Source organism: Aegilops tauschii, chromosome 7, assembly GCF_002575655.3.
Source record: "Aegilops tauschii subsp. strangulata cultivar AL8/78 chromosome 7, Aet v6.0, whole genome shotgun sequence".
Lineage (NCBI taxonomy): Eukaryota > Viridiplantae > Streptophyta > Magnoliopsida > Poales > Poaceae > Aegilops > Aegilops tauschii.
Genome location: NC_053041.3, coordinates 460,531,835 through 460,554,097, shown reverse-complemented (window position 1 = coordinate 460,554,097; position 22,263 = coordinate 460,531,835). Strand labels below are relative to the sequence as shown.

Genomic DNA, 22,263 nt, shown 5'->3' with positions numbered 1-22,263 from the left:
CCCAAACATCTATATAACAACTCCGTTTTCTTAATTGGACTCCCTAACCTATTTTATTCCGGACCGTCCGATCGTGATCGGAGGATCCAAATCATCACCCATTTAGTACTAGCCCTAGCATGTCCAATCCATCCAAATCCTCTTCACCGCCGCCACCCTACCTGCCTCTCCTCGATCTCTCCACCAGGCCAACCAGTGCGCTAGGACAAGGCTCCTCCTTCCTCGGGATCTTGCCCGATCCAAATCCAGCCACCACCGAACCATCCATCTCCTCCTCCATCCAATCGAGCCAACCACAGCCGCGGCCTCCACTCCGAAGCCCCGAGCAGCCAGCTCCCTCGACCGCGTCCAACTCCAGGACATCCTCGCGCCGCTGACCTTCCATCGATCCAAGCCGTCTGTGCCCCTTCCTCCTCTACCCCGACCTCGCGCAGCTCACACCTCTGGCCATCCCCGTCGAACCGTCGGCGACCTCCAGCAGGACCGCGCCCTTCCTCTCCAACCTCCCGTCGTCCAGGAGCACGAGCTCCATCACCTCGATGCCACTAGGCGGAGCATCCCCATCGCCGGCCTCCAGGACCTCTGCTCCTCCTCTCTGTCTTCTTCTCCTCCCTCTCTCGATTTCTTTCTCTCTCATGCACCTCTCTCTCGCAGATACGCATGAGCAGCGCCATGGATGGACTCCTCCAGCCGACGCCATGGACGCCAAGTTCCCGCTGCGGCCCTCCTCCAGTTCGCCACCTCGTCCCCGCCGTCCTTCATCTCGTTGCCGCCCCGGCCTCCTCTGCTTCGTGTTGACCGCCTGCTTCCAACCGCAGCGCCATCCCCGCCTCCTCTGCCTTGTGCTCGTCCGCGACGACGCTGGCAGGTTCCGGCCCTGCCTCAAGCGTCCTCTGCTGCTGCCTCCTCATCGTCGCCAGGACCTTCCCCGCGCCGCCGCATCGTCGGAGGTGAGCTCCGCCGTCAAGCCATGCCTCTCCGGCCTTCCTTTTTTCCTCTCCTCGCGTCGCTCCTTGCTGACTGCCCAGTCACGGTTTCTACCTACAGAGACCACGCCGAGGCCCTCCTCTTCTTCTGATCTGGCGCCGTCCCAGGAGCTTGCCGCCAGATCCGGGCCTTCCTCGCCCGTAGCCTCCCCGTCGCGCCGCCCTTCGCCGGAGACCCAAGCTTCTCCAGGCCGCCGCGCCAAGTCCGGCCGCCTCCTCCTCTGCTTCTGCTTCTGCTTTCAGCAGGAGGTCGACACCCCCGCCTCGAGCCACGACCGCGCGTCGCCTGCGTGCATTGACCGCGCCCAGGCCCAGCTGCTCCCCTCCGTCGCGCGAGGCCCAACGCCCCAAGATGGCCTCCTCTGCAGATGGGCCAAGCCCATGGTGAGAAACCCCCAGCGCCTCCTTTCCCTTCTGTTGGGCTATCAGTTTCGGCCAATGTCATGTTTTTTTCCCGTTCTGCGATCTTGTCCATTTATCCAGTAACTGCATATTTACATATTGCACCCTCATGTTCATGCATGTAATAACTAATTAACCATGCATCGGATTAAAATAATTTAAATATGTAAAATGCTTAGAATTTCATCTAGCTTCATAATATCCAACTTTCATCCATGTTTAAAATGTTTAAATTGCTGTTTGATTAAATTTGCTCAAATGCCATGCTAAAATGCTTTATTTCATGACTTAATAACCGTAGCTCCGAATTTAATAAACTTTATATGTAAATGGGGTAGAAAAATGCATAGTTTAACATGGTAGCACTACTTTGCATGTTTAACAACTGTAAGATATGCTTTAGGACAGAACAGTACCAAATCTAAAATATGGACATGAGGATTTTCCGGAATTGTTATTTGTTGTTCCGGCCTTATTTAAACTTGCCTAAATAGTTAGTTTACTTATGCTTCACCTCTTGCCATGTTAATCAACATTTAATATTGTTGGGTACATAACCGAGAGAACTAAACAATTGATGTGGTGTTTCGTCAATATGCAACTCGTTGCATATTGAGCTCCACTTAACTTGTAGTTTTGTTTGTGCACTTTGCCATGCCATGCCTCTTTAAACCGGACATGCATCATACTTGATTGTGCATCATGCCATGTTGATGTGATGGTTGTTTACCATGTTGTTTCCTTCTTTCCGGTTTGCTTCTCTCGTTAGCTTCGGTTTCGTTCCGGAGTTGTGAGGATTCGTTCGACTACATCCGTTTGTCTTCTTCATGGACTCGTTCTTCTTCCTTGCGGGATTTCAGGCAAGATGACCATACCCTCGAAATCACTTCTATCTTTGCTAGTTATTCGCTCTATTGCTATGCCGCGCTACCTACCACTTGCTATATCATGCCTCCCATATTGCTATGTCAAGCCTCTAACCACCTTTCCCAGCAAACCGTTGTTTGGCTATGTTACCGCTTTTGCTCAGCCCCTCTTATAGCGTTGCTAGTTGCAGGTGAAGATGAAGTTGGTTCCATGTTGGAACATGGATATTTTGGCATATCACAATATATCTTATTTTAATTAATGCATCTATATACTTGGTAAAGGGTGGAAGGCTCGGCCTTATGCCTGGTGTTTTGTTCCACTCTTGCCGCCCTAGTTTCCGTCATACCGGTGTTAAGTTCCTTGATTTTGCGTTCCTTACGCGGTTGGGTGATTTATGGGACCCCCTTGACAGTTCGCTTTGAATAAAACTCCTCCAGCAAGGCCCAACCTTGGTTTTACCATTTGCCTACCTAAGCCTTTTTCCCTTGGGTTCTGCAGACTCAAGTGTCATCTTTATTTACCCCCCCCCCCCCCCCCCGGGCCAGTGCTCCTTCGAGTGCTGGTCCAAATCGAGCGATGTCCGGCGCCCCCTGGGCAACCAGGGTCTATGCCAACCCGACGTCTTGCTCATCCGGTGTGCCCTGAGAACGAGATATGTGCAGCTCCTATCGGGATTTGTCGGCACATCGGGTGGCTTTGCTGGTCTTGTTTTACCATTGTCGAAATGTCTTGTAAACCGGGATTCCGAGACTGATCGGGTCTTCCCGGGAGAAGGAATATCCTTCGTTGACCGTGAGAGCTTATAATGGGCTAAGTTGGGACACCCCTGCAGGGTATAAACTTTCGAGAGCCGTGCCCGCGGTTATGTGGCAGATGGGAATTTGTTAATGTCCGGTTGTAGAGAACTTGACACTTGACTTAATTAAGATACATCAACCGCGTGTGTAGCCGTGATGGTCTCTTCTCGGCGGAGTCCGGGAAGTGAACACGGTTCTTGTGTTATGGTTGTGCGTAAGTAGTTTCAGGATCACTTCTTGATCACTTCTAGCTTCTCGACCGTTGCGTTGCTCCTCTTCTCGCTCTTATTTGCGTATGTTAGCCACCATACATGCTAGTGCTTGCTGCAGCTCCACCTCACTACCCCTTTCCTACCCTTAAGCTTAAATAGTCTTGATCTCGCAGGTGTGAGATTGCTGAGTCCTTGTGGCTCACAGATACTTCCAAACAGTTGCAGGTGCCGATGATACCAGTGCAGATGACGCAACCGAGCTCAAGTGGGAGCTCGATGAAGAACTTGGTCGTTACTATGTTTCGTTTCCTGATGATCAGTAGTGGAGCCCAGTTGGGACGATCAGGGATCTAGCATTTGGGGTTATCTTCTTTTCGTTTGGATTTGACCGTAGTCGGACCTATGTGTGTATTTTGAATGATGTATGAATTTATTTATGTATTGTGTGAAGTGGCGATTATAAGCCAACTCTCTTTATTCCATTCTTGTTCATTACATGGGATTGTGTGAAGATGACCCTTCTTGCGACAAAACCACAATGTGGTTATGCCTCTAAGTCGTGCCTCGACACGTGGGACATATAGCCGCATCGTGGGCGTTACAGTTAACAATTAAAAAGGTGCTCAAAATTCCACCTTGTTTTTACCTCCTAGAGACCTATGGACTAAAACTTTCAGAACAGAGGTATTCAGAATTTCAAATGTACAATCTTCCACAGTTACTTGATTTGATCCTGGATAACGATTACTCACTCTGTAAACTAATATAAGAGCGGTTGGATCACTGCTTTAGTAATCCAAACGCTCTTATATTAGATTACGGAGGGAGTACTACTTAGTTTCAGGAACTGATCACAGGTATGGTCCACAGTCTACTTAGTGGAGCTGGTTTCTTCCTATTGTTTCGTTTGCGAGCCACCTCTTATATCTGTTATTAATTTGTTTGAACGTTTTCAGTGAGACTTGTCAAACAACTGTTTATTTAACTCCTGCAATGAAACGACGTACATTTCTGAAAACGAAGGAATGAAGGTTAGTTATCGAGCTATTAGTAGCTTTCACCTATTTCTGCTGCAGATAAATATACACATGGGCTAATATGCACCTTGACACTATTGATAATGTATCAAATTTTAGTGTGACCATTTTTAACCTTATGATGAGACCGTATGAAGTTGGTCGTTTAGTCAACTAGCTAATACTTGGCTTGCCCTTATTGATGGATTTCAGCCGGAACTGTCCAACACCCAGAATTTTATTGACCGTAATGCAGTACGTTATCTTCAGAAGATTGTTCAGGAGATCACATAAGTTGATCCGCAAGTTACAGAATATCAATTCAAGCCACTGTTTGGGTTTGGTGAATTAACCAAACAAGGATTCAGTTTACCATACGAGGCAAAATTCAAGGCTTGTAGCTGGTGACAATATAGCAGTTTTCTGGCTGCATTTGCATTTTCAGTTGCTTTGTTCATTTCATACATGTCATGGTACTTATGTGGGAGAAAATCAGAATGACACACCATAAACTGACAACTTTACTTTTTCATGAAGGTAACCTGCTAGTACTGCCTATTACCTTCATTTTGTATGGGTATCGTTACGGAAAAACTTAATTATGATACAATAAATAAGGTCCTGTTAAGTGTGTTGACAACATCTAGGACATATTATGCTTCCAGCCCCAAAATAGCAGTACATATAGCCATAAAGAAGTTGTCAATATTTCTTGAGACACAAAATCAATCCCGTCGTATCATTAGTATAACATCTATGAAAAGGAAACTTGGAGTAGCTGAGAAGGTACTATTAACTGAAACTATCATTGTGCGTCTCATTATTCAGATTGGTATTTTCAGAGCACCTTATCATACATACCCTAGAAAAAAAATCATGATCATGAGCGCTGCTATTTCGACGCTGGGTGTACACTGTCACCTTAGTCTAGTATCGATAGATAGATATGTTCTTGTTCCACTCCATTTCTATACTCTTTAATTATATTTTATGAAGATGTTCATTTTTGTTGTCATGGGAAAGCATCAGAGCAATTATTTCAGATGCACCGATGAGAAGCATGCAAGTCAGTTATGCTAGTGAATGAACCATCCTTGAAGATCGAAATGAGACTTGAATACCATCTTAGCCTAACTTCTTTCAGACTGGAACTGGATGACATCTGACCCAAGCAAGAACTACTATTATACATGCTTTCAGAGTACTTTACAGAGGTAGTCGAGAGATTGTTCAGGGTCCAAAATGCAGAAATGATCTTCTCTTCTTTTCCTTTCCGGGAGAAAGCTAACCTAACATCTACTGCTAAATTCTACAGTGTTAGGCACATAACTGTGAGTAGTTAAAACTAGTCCCTTTGTCAACAGTAGAACATCACCCTCTTCACCTTCTCTTTCACAGCGGGCAAAGGCTTCACGGAGGTACCATTCGTGCCACTGGAACTCTTCGACGTGTGGTTCTCCGACAGCTCCGGCTCCATGTAGAACCGCGCCCGGAACGCAGCCAGATGCGCGTAATATGCAGGTGGGACTGTTGGAGCAGCAAAGACAAAGACAGCACGGTTCAGATTTGCGACATAGGTATGTGAACTTACGATGTTTGTAAATAAACAAAGAAGCTGGAGAATGTTTCGGCTAGTACAGAAGAACATACCGACGGAAACAGAGCGCGTGCAGCGTGCGTAACTGCAAAATCAGCATAAAATTTTCAGATCAGACAGTTCTTAGAAGATCCAAGTGTGAAGAGCAAGAGACAAAACATAACACAGAGCAGTCATGCCGTACGTGTAGCAAAGGTTGTTTGTCAACGTCTGCATTTCGTCTGCTGAGAAGTTGTTCTCATCCCAGAGGACATGGTAGTGAGCTGGCCTACTTGTTCCCTGGTGAGAGAACTCACACATCAGTCATTTCGTCAATCACAAGAGGGTGGAGAATCTGGGGTAAATATTCCCATACTTCTAGTACAGCACTTTTGCAGGTACAGTACAAGCTTTTCCCAAAAGAAGTGGAAGTTTTATGTGTTTGTACATTCACATGATCTAAATTTTTTGGCATACTATCAGTTAGTTTATTCCTTTTACCATGTCTCCTCTGCTAGGTAACTAGGTGCAGTGAGAGCTTTGTTGAAAAGAGAGTACCAAGTCTATTCAAATGCTTGACCACAAAGGCACGGGACCAGAGCAACGACAAATTCAGTATTTGTCAGCCGTCAGCAAGGACCAGTACAATATTCTTACCTGGATTCCAGCGTGACTACAGAGGTAGAAATCAAACTCCGTTGGGTGGCATATCTTCGAATCAACAACAGTTCCTGTAATTTTTCCCAAGCAATTAGTCCTTGTATTACCAAGACAATGGAAATACATATTACATACAGTATCTTATACACACACAAAAATAGTGTCCTACAATGAGCACACCCAAATTTCCTTTCTGAAAATTATTTAGCTTACCCAAATTGTGTTTCAATAGTTTCAACAAACTGTGGTTCTGAACGCATATCATGAAAAAGTAGTTCTCCCTCCAATCCGTATTAATTGTCGCTGATTTAGTACACATTGTACTAAATCAGCGGCAATTAATATGGATCAGAGGGGTATTACATATAATCAGTTAAAATACCAAAAAGTTCACAACATATTAGTTGAGCTGTAGTGTACAGTACATCCCATAGCTTAAAACATATAGATGTCATGAATAGATGATTACCAGGCAAAATATTTCCACTTTTGTCCATACTACTTCTGTCTTTGTGATTGTTTGCAAACAGTCTTGTATGGTGACGCTTTTGAACCACCACAAACGTTACAGGAGGTTGGTAATTTGGTTCTAGGGACGCACAAGCCTAGAAGAAAGCATTTGTTAGACAAGTCTGCTGAAATGGTTAGAACATGTACATAAGAAAATACGAAGTGCATCCTACCTTACGGATAGCATCCAACTCATAAAGGAGAACTTGGTAGAATTGGCCTTCACTAACGCCATCCCTGGATGAAAGATAGTCTTAATTAATAAAGTTCCAGATAAGCTAGTTTAATTGCCACATAAAAAGGCCTTGAAATGTTTTTTTACTCTGCTTGACAAAAGATGCCAAACCTAAACATTTTTGTGTTTGACTATCTATTACTCCCTCCTCCCATAATATAAGAGCGTTTTTGACGACGGAGGGAGTATCTTTTACTTCTGCACTAGCTTACCGATAGAAAATTATCCTCTGTGGTTTCTGTCCCGTGGCCTTCCTGAAGGATATTAAGAGTTCCCTGCACAGCAAAATAAATACATCATGTATCTCATTGAAAAAGTAATTTTACTAGTTTTCAAAAAGTGTTTCTTGATAAATACCTGACCATGCCTCCTGTTACTGTGCCTCTCTGAGGGTCATGCCATGTTTTGTAAAGGTCCTGAATGAGCTCTTGTCGGTGTGCCTGTGCACACACCAATCCAGCATATTTTGTAACTTCCGGCCAATCTTGAGAAGCCACAACCTGCAAGCAGCTAATTAGAAAAGGGCAATGCATAGTGATGTGGAATAAGCAGAGCAAGTCTCCAAGACTTACTGCAGCAATGGATGGACTAGAGTCCTCCCCGGTTTCAGGATGTGTTACATCTGCGCCAAATATAATAGTTGGTATGTCACTGACCAACGGAATCCTCCAACTTAGCGCATCCACGAGCACGGTGTTCCTTCCTCCCATCTGAATTTAATCATATCAAGATGTAATAAATTAGCATTGTAGCAAATTACTAGATTATAGTCTACAGTACATTAGATGTAAAATAAGGTGATAAAGTAAATAATTACCTTAACATTGATTTTAAGCGAGACATTTGCCAAATACTGCTTGCTGATCTTAAAAACATGTTTCGTTAAGCAACATTGAGATATCAAGCCCAAATCGGTTTCACAGATACGTTTGATGTCACCTGCAAAAATGGAGTTATGATTCAACACAATATAAGAGAATTCAGAAGAAAAGAAAATACACAGAGTAATTAGCATGATTGGCACTTACCATATAAAGCTCCATTATTGTCTGGTAGGATGGCCAAAAGAAGCTCAAGTTCTTTACCCTTGAGTTTGTGTAGTGCTACATTATACACATGCTTTAGTGCCTTCGCTACTTGATCTGGTCTAGCTGAATATATTGGAAGCACAGGTTCACTGTTGAATTCCTGCAATAACAGCGGAGATCAAACTAAACAACATGGTACGCATGACAATTTACAAAGGCCTCTCAGCTGTGTCAAAAATTATCAGAAATGAGGGTTACACTACCATGCCCGAAATTTGACACATTTGTGCCAACTCTTGGCAGAATCCGCGTGCAGTTGTTTCTTGAACACTCCTTGAGAAGTTTATACAAGCCCAGTGGCTTACCTTGCCCCCATTGATCACTTTCTGAAAAAGGCGAGTTTATTTTATTTGTAAACAAAGTGTGATCAGCACCATGATAAATAGGACATGAGGCGTGCAACTGCTGCAAAAATAGAACCTAACCTTGTTCACCATGTTCCATTGACCAACCTGTGGCAGGCACTCCTTTTCCTTTCCAGCATCATGATATTTCAGCTGTAATGCACAAAAAACCATGTCCCACGTTATTAGCAAAGAGTATCAGCTAACTATAGACAAGAATAACACTGCACAATCATAATTCTACCCAAGGTGCAGGAAGGACGCGCGCTTCAACGGATGTTAGCTTCTCACTTATGTTGATCCCAAATTCCTTTGCGTAAGGATCTTGGTCATATCCATTTTGATGAACTGTCTGAAAACAAATTCATTTAGCAACCTGAGCTGATTTAACAACAGTGTTGATCAACAAAATTCTTCCATTAAAGAAAAACCCTAGTAGCATGTCATGGGAAGTTTGGACCACAGGCAAATAAAAACAAACACTTGAGGATAGGACAATTAATGAGCTTGAGCATGCTGCATGCATGTCCAGCAATGCACAGGACTTGTTTAACAAGACCATCAGTTTTGTACAAAACCCTAGCGGATCACATGTAAATGTATATGCATGTATTCATGCGATTAGGAGAAAACTCTGGACCTGTAGAATATCCATTTCCTTTTCTCTAGGCCTTTGGCATGTAACCTTTAGCAGTGATGTGATCTGCTTTTCATTCAACCTCTTTGTGTATCTCTGACCCTCAACAATCTTGCAGGCCTGGTAAGAAAAGTCACGAGAACACAATTAATCTGTTTAACACTGATACTAGCATTACAATTTGTACCGAGGAAGTGAAAAACATTGCAATATACAAATTGGCCACCTAACATGACTTGTGATTTGCCGAGCTTACCTCCATTGGTAGATAGTTTGCCTTCTTTTGGTTTCCAACCATAAGACAAGGAAGATGTGATTGCTGAATGGTAAACCCGTACATTTCCTTGAAATACTCTACGACAGACTTCATATTCATTTGATCGTCAATTGGGAAACTGTCAAAAGAAGCAAAATCAACCGCAGTTGGGCACATTTTTAGCAATCAGGCTCTCATGTACATACATTTAGGCTCCCTCTAGTTACTGATGAGATCCAATCAATGTATTGAAGTCAGCGGTTTGAATTTTAGGGTAGGCTTAGACTACGAATCAAGAGGCCTTTGTGTTTGCTGAAAAGCTTAGTGTAGAAACTTGCCAGATGATGATGGTACATCGGAGCAACGGAATGAAGTAGAATCTAAACTTACATGAGTTCATGAGTTGGTTGTGCTGTCACCCCCGAAATGCGGTACTTCCGCCTTACATTTTCCCGGTGAGTAACTTCGACTTTGACGCCCCGCAACGCTTTCTTGATCTGCTTGGCATTGAGGCAAATTGCTTCGTTAGGCAACACGGCACAATCAAAAGGACATGAACGAACCAGCTAACAGTCTGTAACCAACAGCAAGCAAATAGCAGCTGGTACATGGCCGCTGCAGTAGTATGCCAGATTCCTTGTTCCCCACAGCGACAATTTACCTTAATTCTGTTTGCATCGGACAATGGCCTTGACATGACATCCTTCCCCAGTATCTGGGCCACGAAGTCGATCACCGGCAGCGCCTCGATGAACGCGGTGGACGACATATCTGGCATCAACGTCAATCGCCATGTAAGCAAGCAGCAAGCACAGGACAAGAGCAGGAGATCACATGCATGAGGCCACCAGATATTCGAGCATCTCATCTCACCGATGTTGAGCGACAGCCCCATCTGTGTCGGCCGGAGGCTCTGGTAGAACCCGCACCACGACTGCAGGCCGTCGCCGAGCCGCTGCGGCCTCCTTATGTCCGGCGAGTAGAACGACCGCCCTATCGCCACGTACCTGGCATTGCACAGGAGGCACCATCAGCTCAGCTCCATCCAATCCAACAAGCTTGAATGAAGGTGCAACGGGTGATGCGTGCCGTTGTAATTTGAATCCAGGCGCCGAGTGAGTGAATACCTCTGGCTGGCGAGCTCCCGGAGGACGATGTCGAGGACCTGGACGGCCTCCTGCGGCGCGTCGGCCTGCCGGCCGGCGATGAACTGCCGGAGGTGGTGGAGGTCGGCGCGCGCGGCGAACTTGATGACGACCCTGTACTCCCTCTCGCTGCAGCAAGGCAACGTCGTCGGCCAGGCAAACAGTAAGACATGAGCTGCCATCAAGGAGGAGGGCGTGGGACAAGAAATGTCAAATGCTGGTGCGTACCGTGGGGGGACGCCGGTGCCGCTGTCCTCGTCCGTGAGGCGCACGACGAACTCGCGCGCGTCGAACGGGAGGGCGCCCGCGGTGTAGAGGCTCTTGCGGCCGTCGTAGGCCGGGAGGCGCATTCCGAGGTCGGACTCCCGGTAGAGGCGCACCAGCTCGGCGATGATGGCCCGGTTCACGCACCGGGAGGTCACCTCCGGCGTGATCTTGACCTGCACGAAAGCCAGCATTTTTTTTCTTATCTCGATCGACTGTGCTCTTCCTCTAGTAGATAGAGTGCTCATGAGGCGGGACGGCGGAGGAGCACTTACGTCGTACTGGGTGAGGTCCTTGTCGGGAATCTCGGCGAGGAAGTGGTTGGCCTTGACGACGCAGCGCGCGCCCACGGTCCCGAACCCGGGCCGCCGGCAGAAGGACAGCCCCTTGCTGGGCACGGGCGGCCCAATGACGGCGCGCGTGGCCGGCTCGACCGCAGGCCCTGGCGCCGGCCGCGGCCCCTCCGCGGGCCTGGCGCGCCCGCGCCCGCCGCGCCGCTTCCCGGCGCACCTCTTGCCTCCGTCGGGCGGCGGTTGCTGTGGGGCCTCCGCCTTGGGCTGCGCGACGCTGCTCTGCAGCGGCTGCTTCCTCCCTCCTCCCCTGGGCTGGTGGCGGCGCGGCTGCGGCGGCGGCGGCGGAGGCGGCGTCATCTCCAGGACCTCCAGCATGTGAGCGGCTGGCGACGAGTTGGTTACCCGACAAGGCGGTCGCTGGCAGGACCGGAGCGGGCGGCCCCCTGCACGCTGCCTGCACGGCGCCTTATAATGTTACCACAGCAGCGATCAGCAGCAAGGTGGCGAAGCGAAGCAAAGCAAGAAGGAGAACCCAGCCACTGTAAAACCGAAGACAGACAACGGGCTGCGGGGTAAGGTAAAGGAAGAGAGAGGATGGGTTAATGGGGGGCGCGCGGGACAGAAAGGCATTAGAACCGGCACGGCACTGATGCAGCCACAGCAGCAGGTTTGACCTCTTGTGCTCCTCTTGTGGCCGCAGTCGCAGGCAGGCAGGGTGGGGGTTCCGTGATAAACACATCCGCTGCGGCTGCGGCTGCGGTGCGGCGCACGGCGCTCCTCCAATTAATCCTCCCTCCCTCCCTCCCTCCCTCCGGGATGGGATTTACCAAAGGTGGCAGGCGTCGTAGAAAACAAACCAAACGGCGGAGGGCGGGGGAAAAGGAAAGGAAACGGTAGTATCGGTATGGGCCGTGTGGATGGATTAAGTAGTATAGTGGGGAGATGAGCTTCTTCTGATGGATGGTGTTATCGAAGGGAGGTCGGTCGGGTGATGGGAATTTTCATTGAAAAGTGTATCGCATGTTCGTGCGCCTGGCCGCTAGTGCGTTGTACTCCACTACCATTGTTGTCCATCGCAGGCAGCAGGTCGTAGATTGTTTCTTTAAAAAAAGAAAAGAGGGGCTACTAGTTTGTCTCTTCAAAAAGAGAGCATGTGTGCTTCGTGTTTTTTTTTTCTAGATGGCGTGTGCTACATGATGCCGTGGTGCGCGATTGTGCAAAACTGTGGAATCTAACATTGTGCTCCTCCTGGATGTGTTTTTTTACAATGATTGTCAAAGTTATACCACTTCATGAATGAAATTCCTGTGCGATATTCGCAAATGTGTTTTTAGAAAGATTGTCAAAGTTTCTGCGGGGGATGTTTTTCTTTCTTCAACCCAGCTTTCAGGCGGTTTTTTCTAGACAAAACTTTCATGAAATATTGTCAATGCCAAATTGACACCTTTTTTTTTTCACATCATGTCAAAGTCATGCTACTTGATGGATGAAATTCCTGTACGAACGTTGGATTAGCAGCGGTTGAACTCAAGCTGGCGGTGATGGTCCCGTGACCAGTACCGTAAACCCGACGCTAGGATGCGCCTAAACAAACGACGAAACCGGCGCTGCGCTGCTACAAAGCACCGGCAAACGTCCTCGAACAGCCTCGGTGGCCGCGCGGACGCTTTGGCAGCGTGCCACCCGACCAACAGCAGCAAGGAAGGCGCTCCGCCCCGCTGTTCCAGAATAGAAACCTCATGGCCCAAACGCATTCTATATTCCTTCATCTTTGGCACACCACGCCCACGGTCATGGAACGGAACAAAACAGCAAGGCCCCCCCCACGTAGAGTACAAGAAGAAGATAGCGTCCCGGCTGGGCCGGTTGGCGTCGTGGGCGCAGCGCGCGGCGCGGTCACGGCGGCGACGGCGCGCTGGCCGAGGCGGCGTTCCTGTTCCGCTCCGACCTCCGAGGGAGACAAAGCGGAGCGTTCGACCAGAGGCTACAGGCGCGAGGAGAGGAGGCAGCGGGAGCAGCGGCTGCGGCACGAGGGCCACGCCACGGGACGGGAGGACCGGCACAGTCCCTCCCTCCCGCCTGCGCGCGGCACGCACCAACTAGCCCGGTGCCCACCCACCGTACAGCACCAGCCTGCCTGCCGTTGCCACTGCCGCTGTGCGTGAGTGGGGTTAATGCCTGCGCGCGCATGGCATGGCATGGCATGGCAGCGGCTGCGTGCTGGTATTGCTACTGCTGCTGCTGCCCGTGCAGAGTTGAGGGCCAAAGTCTCTGCGGCATGCATGGCCTCCCTCGCTATCTTGTTGCTGCGTTTTGCTTTGTGTTGTTTTGGGTCCGCCGCCCGCCTCCTCCATTACTTGCTAAAAAGGCGCCATCATGGCAAGCACTGCGGCGTTGCGTCTCCACGATGGATTTGTATTAAGGATGCATGGGCGCGGAAACGCGTTGGCATCAAGCTATAAGCGGCTCGTACGGAATGAGCATGCAGCGACGTGGCGGCAACTTGGTAGGCGTTTGGAACGTTGGAATGTCTCGTGGAAATCGCTGTAGTACTTGTAAGTACTACGTGCTTAATTAAGATCACACACCATCATCATCTTGTCCTAGCACTACCTCCGTCTCCTAATATTATCGTAATCGAGGTCCAATAGTGAGGCGTCCGTGCGAGATTCTCATCACTGTCACGCACCTCTTGGCGCGCAGACTAGCCCCCCTCCATCTCTAGAGAGGCCTGTTCTGGTCAATAAAGCTGCGCTGTGTCGCACGGAGAGATGCCGGCATGTCGCAAGGCTGAAACGCACAACAGAAACAGGTGGTGATCGCGCCCATAATCTGCGTGGTGCGGCGCCAGATTGTGCGGCGTGGGGTCGACGCAGCACGCAGGGCAGGAGGACCATGCCGCGCCACGCCTCTTCCCCGGCCGCAGCACAGCCGAGAGCGACGCCCACTAGGGCATGGGCATGGCGTGCGTCGCGTCGCTCGATCGATCGAAACTCGAAAGAGGAGTTGACCAACGGGCGGGAGGAGATACGTACGATATCCCGCCGCGGCTGATGGAGAGGGCCGGCTATCATGGCAGCGTTGAAGCTAGAAAAGGGCCATGATGCTCAGCCCATGCAGCTGCACGCATGCATACATGCTTTCCTTTCCCATCCGAGAGAAAGATTTTTGGGCGAGGAGAGATAGCGCACGTGAAGGGCAGGGTGCGGGCGGCACTGTTGTGTAACCGGAAGCGCCGTATCCTAGCCGCTGCCTGCCGCTGGTATTATCACGAGAGTGGAGATGGGCTCGATCGGTCCAAAACCGAGGCAAAATGCACGCGGACGGGGAGAAGTAGTACCAGCGCGCGACAGACAGACAGACCACACGGTGGCGTCCCAATCTCCGGCGTCTTTCGCCCTGGCGTGGGCGGGACAGCGACGCAACGTGCGAGCCGCACCGGAGCCAAGCGGCGGGGAGTCGACTCGAGATGCCGGCCATGCCACCACCAAGCAGCACGGGAAAAGGCAGCAGATGGAGGCGACACAGACAGCCCATGCGCTGCGTGCGCGCGCTCCCGGGGTCGCCGTCCGGGGCCCCGTCGGCGTGCGCGCTTGGCCGCTCACGCGCCCACGCGGGGCGCGTACGGGCGTAACGCTACAGACTAGGGAGGCTGGCGGCACGCGCGCGGTATAGCACCGCACGCGGGATGGTAGGTGCTGGTCCCGATCGGGACGGGGATGGAAGGAGCCATGCACGCACGCGCGTCGAGTGTGGGGGGAATGGAAAATGGTCCGGTTTTATCTTTTTGTCCCTCTTTTTTGGAGCAATGGTTTCTTTCACTGGTATAGGAGTAGCGGACTCTTCTACTCCTCTTCTTTTGCTCCGGGAATATAGCTCGTCTGTGACTACGAAGAACATATAATTGTGGCATGTCACCCAAGTTTGTGAAGCTAAACGTGGATGCCTCTTTCCATATGGATGAGGGTGCGGGAGCCATTGCAGCTGTTCTTAGAGACAGTAATGGTAATTTTTTGGCGGCACAATGTCGGTTTATACCTTACGTAGCAGATGTGGTGACAACGGAGGCTATGGCTATGCGTGATGGACTAATCTTTGTAAATTCTCTGGGGTTCCCTCGAGTGGAAGCTGAGTCTGACTCCTTGACAGTAATTGATTATTGTACTGGACAGACAAGATGGTGGGATGATGCGGCGGCGATCTTTGCGGAGTGTGTGGACGTGTCTTCGTCAATCGGGAAGGTCAAATTTAAACATTGTTATCGTTCTTCTAATCAAGCGGCGCATGTGATGGCTAATCATGGTTTTTGTAATAAGATTTCTAGTTGTTGGATGGGGGAGCCTCCGGGCTGCCTAGTTCCAAACCTTGTGGACGATGTAATCCCTGTTTAATTTTTAATAAAGCTAGCCATGATGGCCTTTCCTTAAAAAACATGCCGTCGATTTTTTTTGGTTAAATGTCTCTATACAGCGGTCGAATTCTACTCCATCTGTCCCATAATGTAAGACACTTTTTGACTCTAGTGTAGTGTCAAAAAACGTCTTACATTATGGGACGGAGGGAGTAGATGGGAATTAACAAAGTGACATCTAGCTCCTTCTTTTGTGGAAAAAGTGTCATCTACCTCCTACACTAGTTGATTAACCAAATACAAAAATAGAATAGAAAATCCCTACGAATCTCCGCATAAAAGATGTAAATATCGTATTGTTTTGTTTATATAAATGAGAAGGTAACAATTGTCCTACCGTTTGTGGTTAAAAAATTGTAGAGATTAATAGCGTTTTAAAAGATAAATTCATCATTGTAGAGATTAAATAATATAATATTACTACTACTTTCTATCTTTTTTAGGGGTATTACTGCTTCCATCTAAACCCCTAAAAATCATGTATCTAGGATTTTTCTAAGCTTTCGAAATAGATTTCAGGCTGAAAAGACCCAAACCCTGCTTAGATAGCGGGCTTCCGGAACAGGCCCATCAGCAAGCGCAACATTTTGATATTCCACAGGGAACGTGGTTATGTTGTGTATTATGTGTGTGTATATAAGACACATAATAGCACAATGCAAGTTTCATGAAAAATTCCGTTTTGAAAAAAAAAAGTTCATGAAAACCCATAACAAACCTAAAATACATGTGTACATATTTGTTAAATCACTTTATTTTTATTAAGTTTCAATATTTTACAGCTTTCAGCCATTTTATTATTATTTGTTTTATTTATGTCTAAATATTGTATTTGTTACGATTATCCTTTGACGGCGGAACACAGAAGTGACTAGTAAAAAATCCCAAAATTGCAGCCACTCCCATCTATGTACTCATCTATTGCGCCCAATTTTCTGGAATTAAAAATTGCGCAAAAATCGTGTCTCAAAGTACTGTATTATTTTTCGTTTGTTTCTTGCGCCCGAGAAGCAAAGTGTCTCTGAATATGGACGGATGGCCGAGTTAGAGCATCTTTAGCAGACCCTGTAAAACCGCGACCAGCATAAGGCGTTTACAGTTCGACGAAGAACTGTTTTGCGGGGTCAAAATCGTGCGCGACAGAGTAGAACCTGTATATGAAACTATATAACTTGAAGGTCATATACTACATGATCATTCATAGTTCATCATCACATACTACATTATCATCGTACTACATTCTACTACTACTACTACTACTGGGGGGGGGGGGGGGGGGATCTCGCGGCGGAGGACGAGCCCGCGACCGAGGAGGGCATACGCCCGTGCCGACGGTTGTATTCCTCCGTCTGGCGAAGGAGGAGGAGGTTCGGCGGCGGCTCGACGGTCGTACTCCTCCGTCTCGCGAAGGAGGAGGAGGATCGCCGGCGGCTCGACGGTCGTACTCCACACTAGTACCACTTCCTTGCCGCTCGCGCTCGGGGTCACCGCCTCCGCCGGAGCTGCGGCCGAAGCTCTACATGCGGCCCCACATGGCGGCTGGAGGCGGAAGGGGGCTCACCGGCGGCGAGAAATGTGAGGGGGGAGTGGGGAATTGCAGCGAGACGCGGCGGCGGGGGATAGGATTTCAACCCGTACCTGCCCCGTGAACCCGTAGATATACTGCTTCGGGAGGGCGGTTTGCGGGCCGCCGCGGTAAAAATATTTACGGACCGGGCGAGTATACGGGCTCTGTTCTGGCCAGAAAATTGGGCCGAACCCGTATACCGGAATTTTGCGGGTTGGCGAATATACGGGGTTTGTTAGAGTTGCTCTTATGAACACCTTTGGTGCAACGCCCCGTTTTGGGTAAAAAGGTACTGCTACGTACACAAAGCTTGCACGCATACAAGTGGGAGGCGTATAGCAGCGGCGCGCACGCGCACGGCAGAGCGGGCACGCGCATGCATCTTCAAGCCAAGCAGCACAGTGGCTGACGCACGCGGTGGGGCCGCCAGCCGCGCTTGCTTGCCTGCCGCGGCCGTACGGGCAGCACGCCGCGTGCACGTAAAATCTAGCCGTCACGTCGGTCGCCCGGCGGGGCGCCACCGCCACCGCGCCCTCCCTGCCGGAGCGAGGAGCGCGAGGTGAGGTGATCGGATCGAACGTACGCACCGCGCCGGTGAGGTGACACCGGCCGGCGTCCTCCCTGCGGACGGATGGACGGATGGACGCGCGACGTGCAGGCAGGCAGGCAGGCAAGCAACCGGTGGCATGGCAGTAGTAGGATCGATGATTGACAGGGCTACTCGCTGGCTGAGTCACTCTACAGAGCTCCACTCCGTAGCAGCTGGCTGCCCTATCTAGGAGCATCCTTTTTACCCTGGTCGATGGGTGAAAGGCAAAGAAAAGGGGTGGGTGCAAATGCTCTGCCTGCACAAAGAGGCTTTTCGCACGGACCCATGAAAGTTAGTAGTATTTTTTTTTACTCGTGGATAAAAGTGAGTCAAAAGAGACTTGCTTGCTTTTAAGACTAAATTTCTTTTCTAAATTTCCACTCTCTGGGACGGGGATGAAATGCACTCACATGAGTTTGTAAACTGAAAAAGAGTGGTAGTAGTAGTAGAGTACCACTAGAACAAATCTATGAGAGATAGGGTGTCCACTCATTAGCCTGCGTGGTGTCCACTCACTAGTCGGCCACATGTAACTTGCCAGGCTCAAAAATCATCTTCGTCGATGGTGTAGTAGTACTATCGATCTATGATGGCAGGACAAGTAGATGAACACGGAGTACTATACTGCTTTCATGGAAGGGAAAAGGACTAAAGAATCAGCCTAGGGCGCCCTATCGCGGAGGCAGAGAGGGCCGGAGAAGACGACGGGCAGCAAGCCTACAAGCGGCGCAATCATGAGCTGTTCTACCCAAGTTTGAAGAAGGGGTTCGCGTGCATGCATGCATGCATCCATTTAATGGCCGGCAGAGGAGGGAGAGAGAGAGAGCGGGCAGAAGAGACGTGCGACTGCGAGCGTACTACATGGCCGTGATGTGTGACTGGGATCTCCACAGTGTGTTTTTGGCCTCACGCCATGGCCGTGCAGCTACGGGGCGACGGGAAAGCCGGTTTCCCCTCCCTTGCTGTTGTTGCAGGCCGAACGCGCTCGATCGCTCTCTCTCTCGCCTGCCTCAAAAGCGCCGCCGCATGGCATCAAAAGGAAGGAAACGCAAGGGGGCCGACGGAAATCGACGAGTGTCCAAGCGAATCCGCGGCAAAATGTGCGCGGATGCATATGCGTGCAGAATGAATGTGCAGCAGCAGATCATGCACAGTACCGTGCATACAGTGCCACGCCATGGATCTTAGCTGGCTAGGCCACTCTCGACCGCTGCCATTGCTCGCAACCACCAACTCCCGAGAACCCCCTCACGTAAACGGTGTGCCGTATGTTTCTTAATGAGCTTTAGAGCAGAATTAAGCGACATCCTAGCGAGTATAACTGACATTACAGCTTGAACAAACTTACGACATGGACATGATAAATAAGACCAGAATATGTGTTTCTCCGCTGCTAAGAATCAGCAGAGGATAGTGTACCTGACTGATGTATGCCTGATGAGAGAAGAGGCGTGCTCGAAATCCGAACTGCTCTTCCTAGCTATCCAAGCAAGCTTCCTCTCGGCTGCTCCTCCCTTGCAAGAGTAGTCGGTCAGTCGTAGTAGCAACGGCTAAGTAGAGGATAAAGCAGGCAAAGATCCCGTCCAAAGTGGCATGAAGCGCCGGAGGGGTGCTGCGCTTATATAAAGCCGGGGGGAAAAGCAAAACTAAAAGCAAAGCTAGGAGCCGGGGCCATGCCATGCACGCAGCCTACCCCAAACTAAAGGAAAGCAAAGCTCCCTCCGACGCCAGTGCTCGCGCACGCACAACACAAAGCGGCGGCCGTCTTTTCACGCACACCGGACCGCCCGCTTCCTTTTACTCCTGCGATTAATCTGCTTCTCTCTCTCTCTCTCTTTCTTTTCTCCCTCTCGTCTTTAGGCGAGGCCTTTGGCGAACGTTAATTTACCGCGTGGCTTTTACACACGGTGCAAACACGATAAAAGTATCTCTAGCAGATCCCGTAACCGCGCGTCCCACAAAACACGTATAAAGGCTTTCGCAAATTGTTTTTAGAGTGCGGCGAGTGTTCCAGCCGAACAGATCCTGCAAATGTGTCCCGCAAAGCTCCGGACGAATAGACCCCGCAAACGTGTCCCGCAAATGTATTGCGGGACATGTTTGCAGGATCTGTTCGTCGGAACACTCGCCGCATCGTAAATTTTTCGTAAAACATCAAACAAATTACACATTTCATAAATGTCAACCGAATGAAATCTACAATATGCATAAAAGCAGGAATGAGCTTCACCCGAACCCAGTCCGGGCCAAAATTGAGCACTAGCCGGCATAAGTTTCACCCGAACATACCACGCCCGAAGCAAGCCGCGTCGTGATACCCTCTCTCCTCCGGCCGGCCAACGCAGTATCGCCACTTTCTTCTCCCCCGACCGAAGCAGCGTCGCGCCGCCCTCTTTCCCCAATGCGCCTTGCTCCCCCACTGCCGAAAGTTGGTGGAGTGGATGCGGCGCGGGGCGGCGGAGCTTTCGGACGCCGCAGGGCAGCCGGAGGATTTGCGGCGGCGGCGAGTGAAAGCGGGAAACGAAAGCGGGCGAGAATGCTTTGCGCTAACGGAAAGAGATGCCTGCAAAATCGGGTGGATTCCCACACATATGAAAAAAGGGCTCGCGGATACGGGATCTCAAAAAAAAATTCAGGACTGCTCGATTTGACGGGTCTGCTCGGGCGGGCGATACGGCATGGATCCCGCAAATCAGCGGTTATTTTAGCGGGCCTTCTAGAGATGCTCTAAGCACGGCGTGGCGACCGAGGTCACTTGCGTGTGTTTTTTTCTCCTGGCCCGCGCAGATTATGTGTTGGGTGGCCATTCGATCGCCGGCTGCCACCTCGAAACATAGCGTGCGTCGGCCGGCGCGGCGGCGATGGCGGTCGGAGGCATCGTTGTCGTACGTCGGTCGACAGTCCGAGCAAAGGGACGACGGGAAAAAGCAATGCATGCATGCATGCAAGCACGCGACGGAGCGAGGGAAAGCGACTTGCTCGCCGCTGCCCGAAAAAGAGAGGGGAGTGCTCCGTTTGCGCTAACTTTTGCTCGCTCTCTCTCCTTCTTTTTTGGAAAAGTTTTCAGTTTGACTACTTCACATCTAAATGTTTTTTAAGATGTCACATCTAAGCTCCCACAAATACATAACAGTTTGTCTAATTCACATCTAGATGTTTTTTAAGGATGTCACATCTAAGCTCCCACAAATATATAATGCAGCAACAACAAATAAAAAAGATTAGGACAAAAAAATAGACCACAAACAGAGTGGACATCAGCTTAGATGTGACATAATTATGTCACATCTAGACGTGTCCTAGACAGACCCAATACATAATGCAGCAACAAGAAACAAAAAAACTAGGAAAAAAAAAGACCACAAATAGAGTGGACATCAGCTTAGATGTGACATAGTTATGACACATCTAAATGTGTCCTATACAGACCCAAAAGTTTTGCTCTTTTGTTTTCTTTTTTTGGGTCGCTCTTTTGTTTTCTTTAATAAGATAGATAAAGAAAGTTGGCGCTGGCTTTGTGCGCGTTTTACATGACCGGGCGCGGTCACCGAGGCCTCTTGTGTTTTCTGCTGTTCCGGCGGACTGGACCCGATGAGCAGCTGACGGTAGCCTCAGGAAACTGTTGATGGGTCGGGTACTGGACCGGACCACAGGTTAGCTGTAGCTTGGGGCTGGGGAGCTTCGTTTGAACCTGCGGTGATACAGTTTTGGGTTTCAATTTGTGCGGAACCATGCAGAGGAAGGCACAGTGATGCAGTTTCATGGATACAGTCACGTCCACTTTGCACTCTCTCGGCGGTACTATTCACAACCGGTACCTTTAAAAAACATAATATCTATTTATCTTCAATCATGACGCTACAACAAATACCAGAAATAATAAAAATTACACCTACAGCCATAAACCACCTAACGACGACTACAAGCACTAAAGCGAGCCGAAGGTGCCATCGTCATCGCCCCTCCTTCACCGGAGCCGAGCAAAATTTGTTGTAGTAGACAGCCGAAAAGTCATCGTGATAAGGCCCCATAGAACTAGCGCACCAGAACAACAACCGTTGCCGATGAAGAGTACCGTAGATCAGAAGGACCCACCCGAAGATACACGAATATAGACAAACGACGAACAGATCTGAACAAATGCACCAATGACAGATCCGCCGGAGACACACCTCCACACGCCCAACCAGAACGAGGCTAGGCGGGAAGAACCTAATTCCATCTTCACGGAGCCGCCGCCATCTCGCCTTCGTGAGACACAAACCATAACAAATCTCGAAGACACATCTAAAAACAGAGCCTTCTCACCGGCAAGGACCGGTATCCACCGCGCCCCCTGGCCCTAAGGCCACGGGAGACGAGGCGGACCGACGGAAGGCAGAGGAACCCTAACTTTTGGGAGGAG

General features: G+C 49.4%; 1 protein-coding gene and 2 long non-coding RNA genes across 5 annotated transcripts; 2 read left to right on the top strand and 1 right to left on the bottom strand.

The window, feature by feature from the left end:
* The first annotated feature begins 115 nt into the window (after positions 1–115).
* On the top strand, positions 116–3,749 carry LOC141027623 (uncharacterized). Of its 2 annotated transcripts, none has more exons than XR_012189254.1 (4): positions 116–950; positions 1,048–1,370; positions 2,158–2,248; positions 3,487–3,749. It is a non-coding gene; the product is annotated as an uncharacterized lncRNA (long non-coding RNA). The 2 variants fall into 2 exon arrangements; XR_012189253.1 differs by having other exon boundaries at positions 3,441–3,749.
* A 1,697-nt stretch (positions 3,750–5,446) lies between these two features.
* LOC109770908 (protein argonaute PNH1) lies at positions 5,447–19,520 on the bottom strand. 2 transcript variants are annotated; one of them, XM_020329624.3, is made up of 23 exons: positions 19,278–19,520; positions 11,274–11,745; positions 10,963–11,174; positions 10,717–10,863; positions 10,463–10,596; positions 10,251–10,360; positions 9,980–10,086; positions 9,590–9,728; positions 9,337–9,453; positions 8,941–9,048; positions 8,778–8,849; positions 8,556–8,678; positions 8,293–8,452; positions 8,082–8,203; positions 7,837–7,974; positions 7,622–7,764; positions 7,477–7,539; positions 7,203–7,266; positions 6,989–7,124; positions 6,517–6,590; positions 6,065–6,159; positions 5,934–5,965; positions 5,447–5,810 (listed from the first exon to the last, which is right to left on the bottom strand). In XM_020329624.3, exons 2-23 carry the CDS (start codon positions 11,664–11,666, stop codon positions 5,641–5,643), a joined length of 2,859 nt encoding a protein of 952 aa, XP_020185213.1. In that variant the 5' UTR covers positions 11,667–11,745; positions 19,278–19,520; the 3' UTR covers positions 5,447–5,640. The 2 variants fall into 2 exon arrangements, with proteins under 2 accessions (XP_020185213.1, XP_020185214.1); XM_020329625.3 differs by having other exon boundaries at positions 11,274–11,830; positions 19,278–19,460.
* Positions 5,727–6,540, top strand: LOC120967836 (uncharacterized). The gene is made up of 3 exons (XR_005761647.3): positions 5,727–5,860; positions 5,992–6,257; positions 6,378–6,540. It is a non-coding gene; the product is annotated as an uncharacterized lncRNA (long non-coding RNA).
* Positions 19,521–22,263: the final 2,743 nt, after the last annotated feature.

Bases quoted from the DNA above. Each gene is read 5' to 3' on its own strand.
- LOC109770908 (XM_020329624.3), bottom strand. From the start codon at position 11,666: ATGCTGGAGGTCCTGGAGATGACGCCGCCTCCGCCGCCGCCGCCGCAG. The intron at 7,765-7,836 runs GTAAGTCTTGGA...AGCTGCTTGCAG, and splicing joins CTAGTCCATCCATTGCTGCA to GTTGTGGCTTCTCAAGATTG. The intron at 5,811-5,933 runs GTATGTTCTTCT...CTGCTCCAACAG, and splicing joins CACGCGCTCTGTTTCCGTCG to TCCCACCTGCATATTACGCG.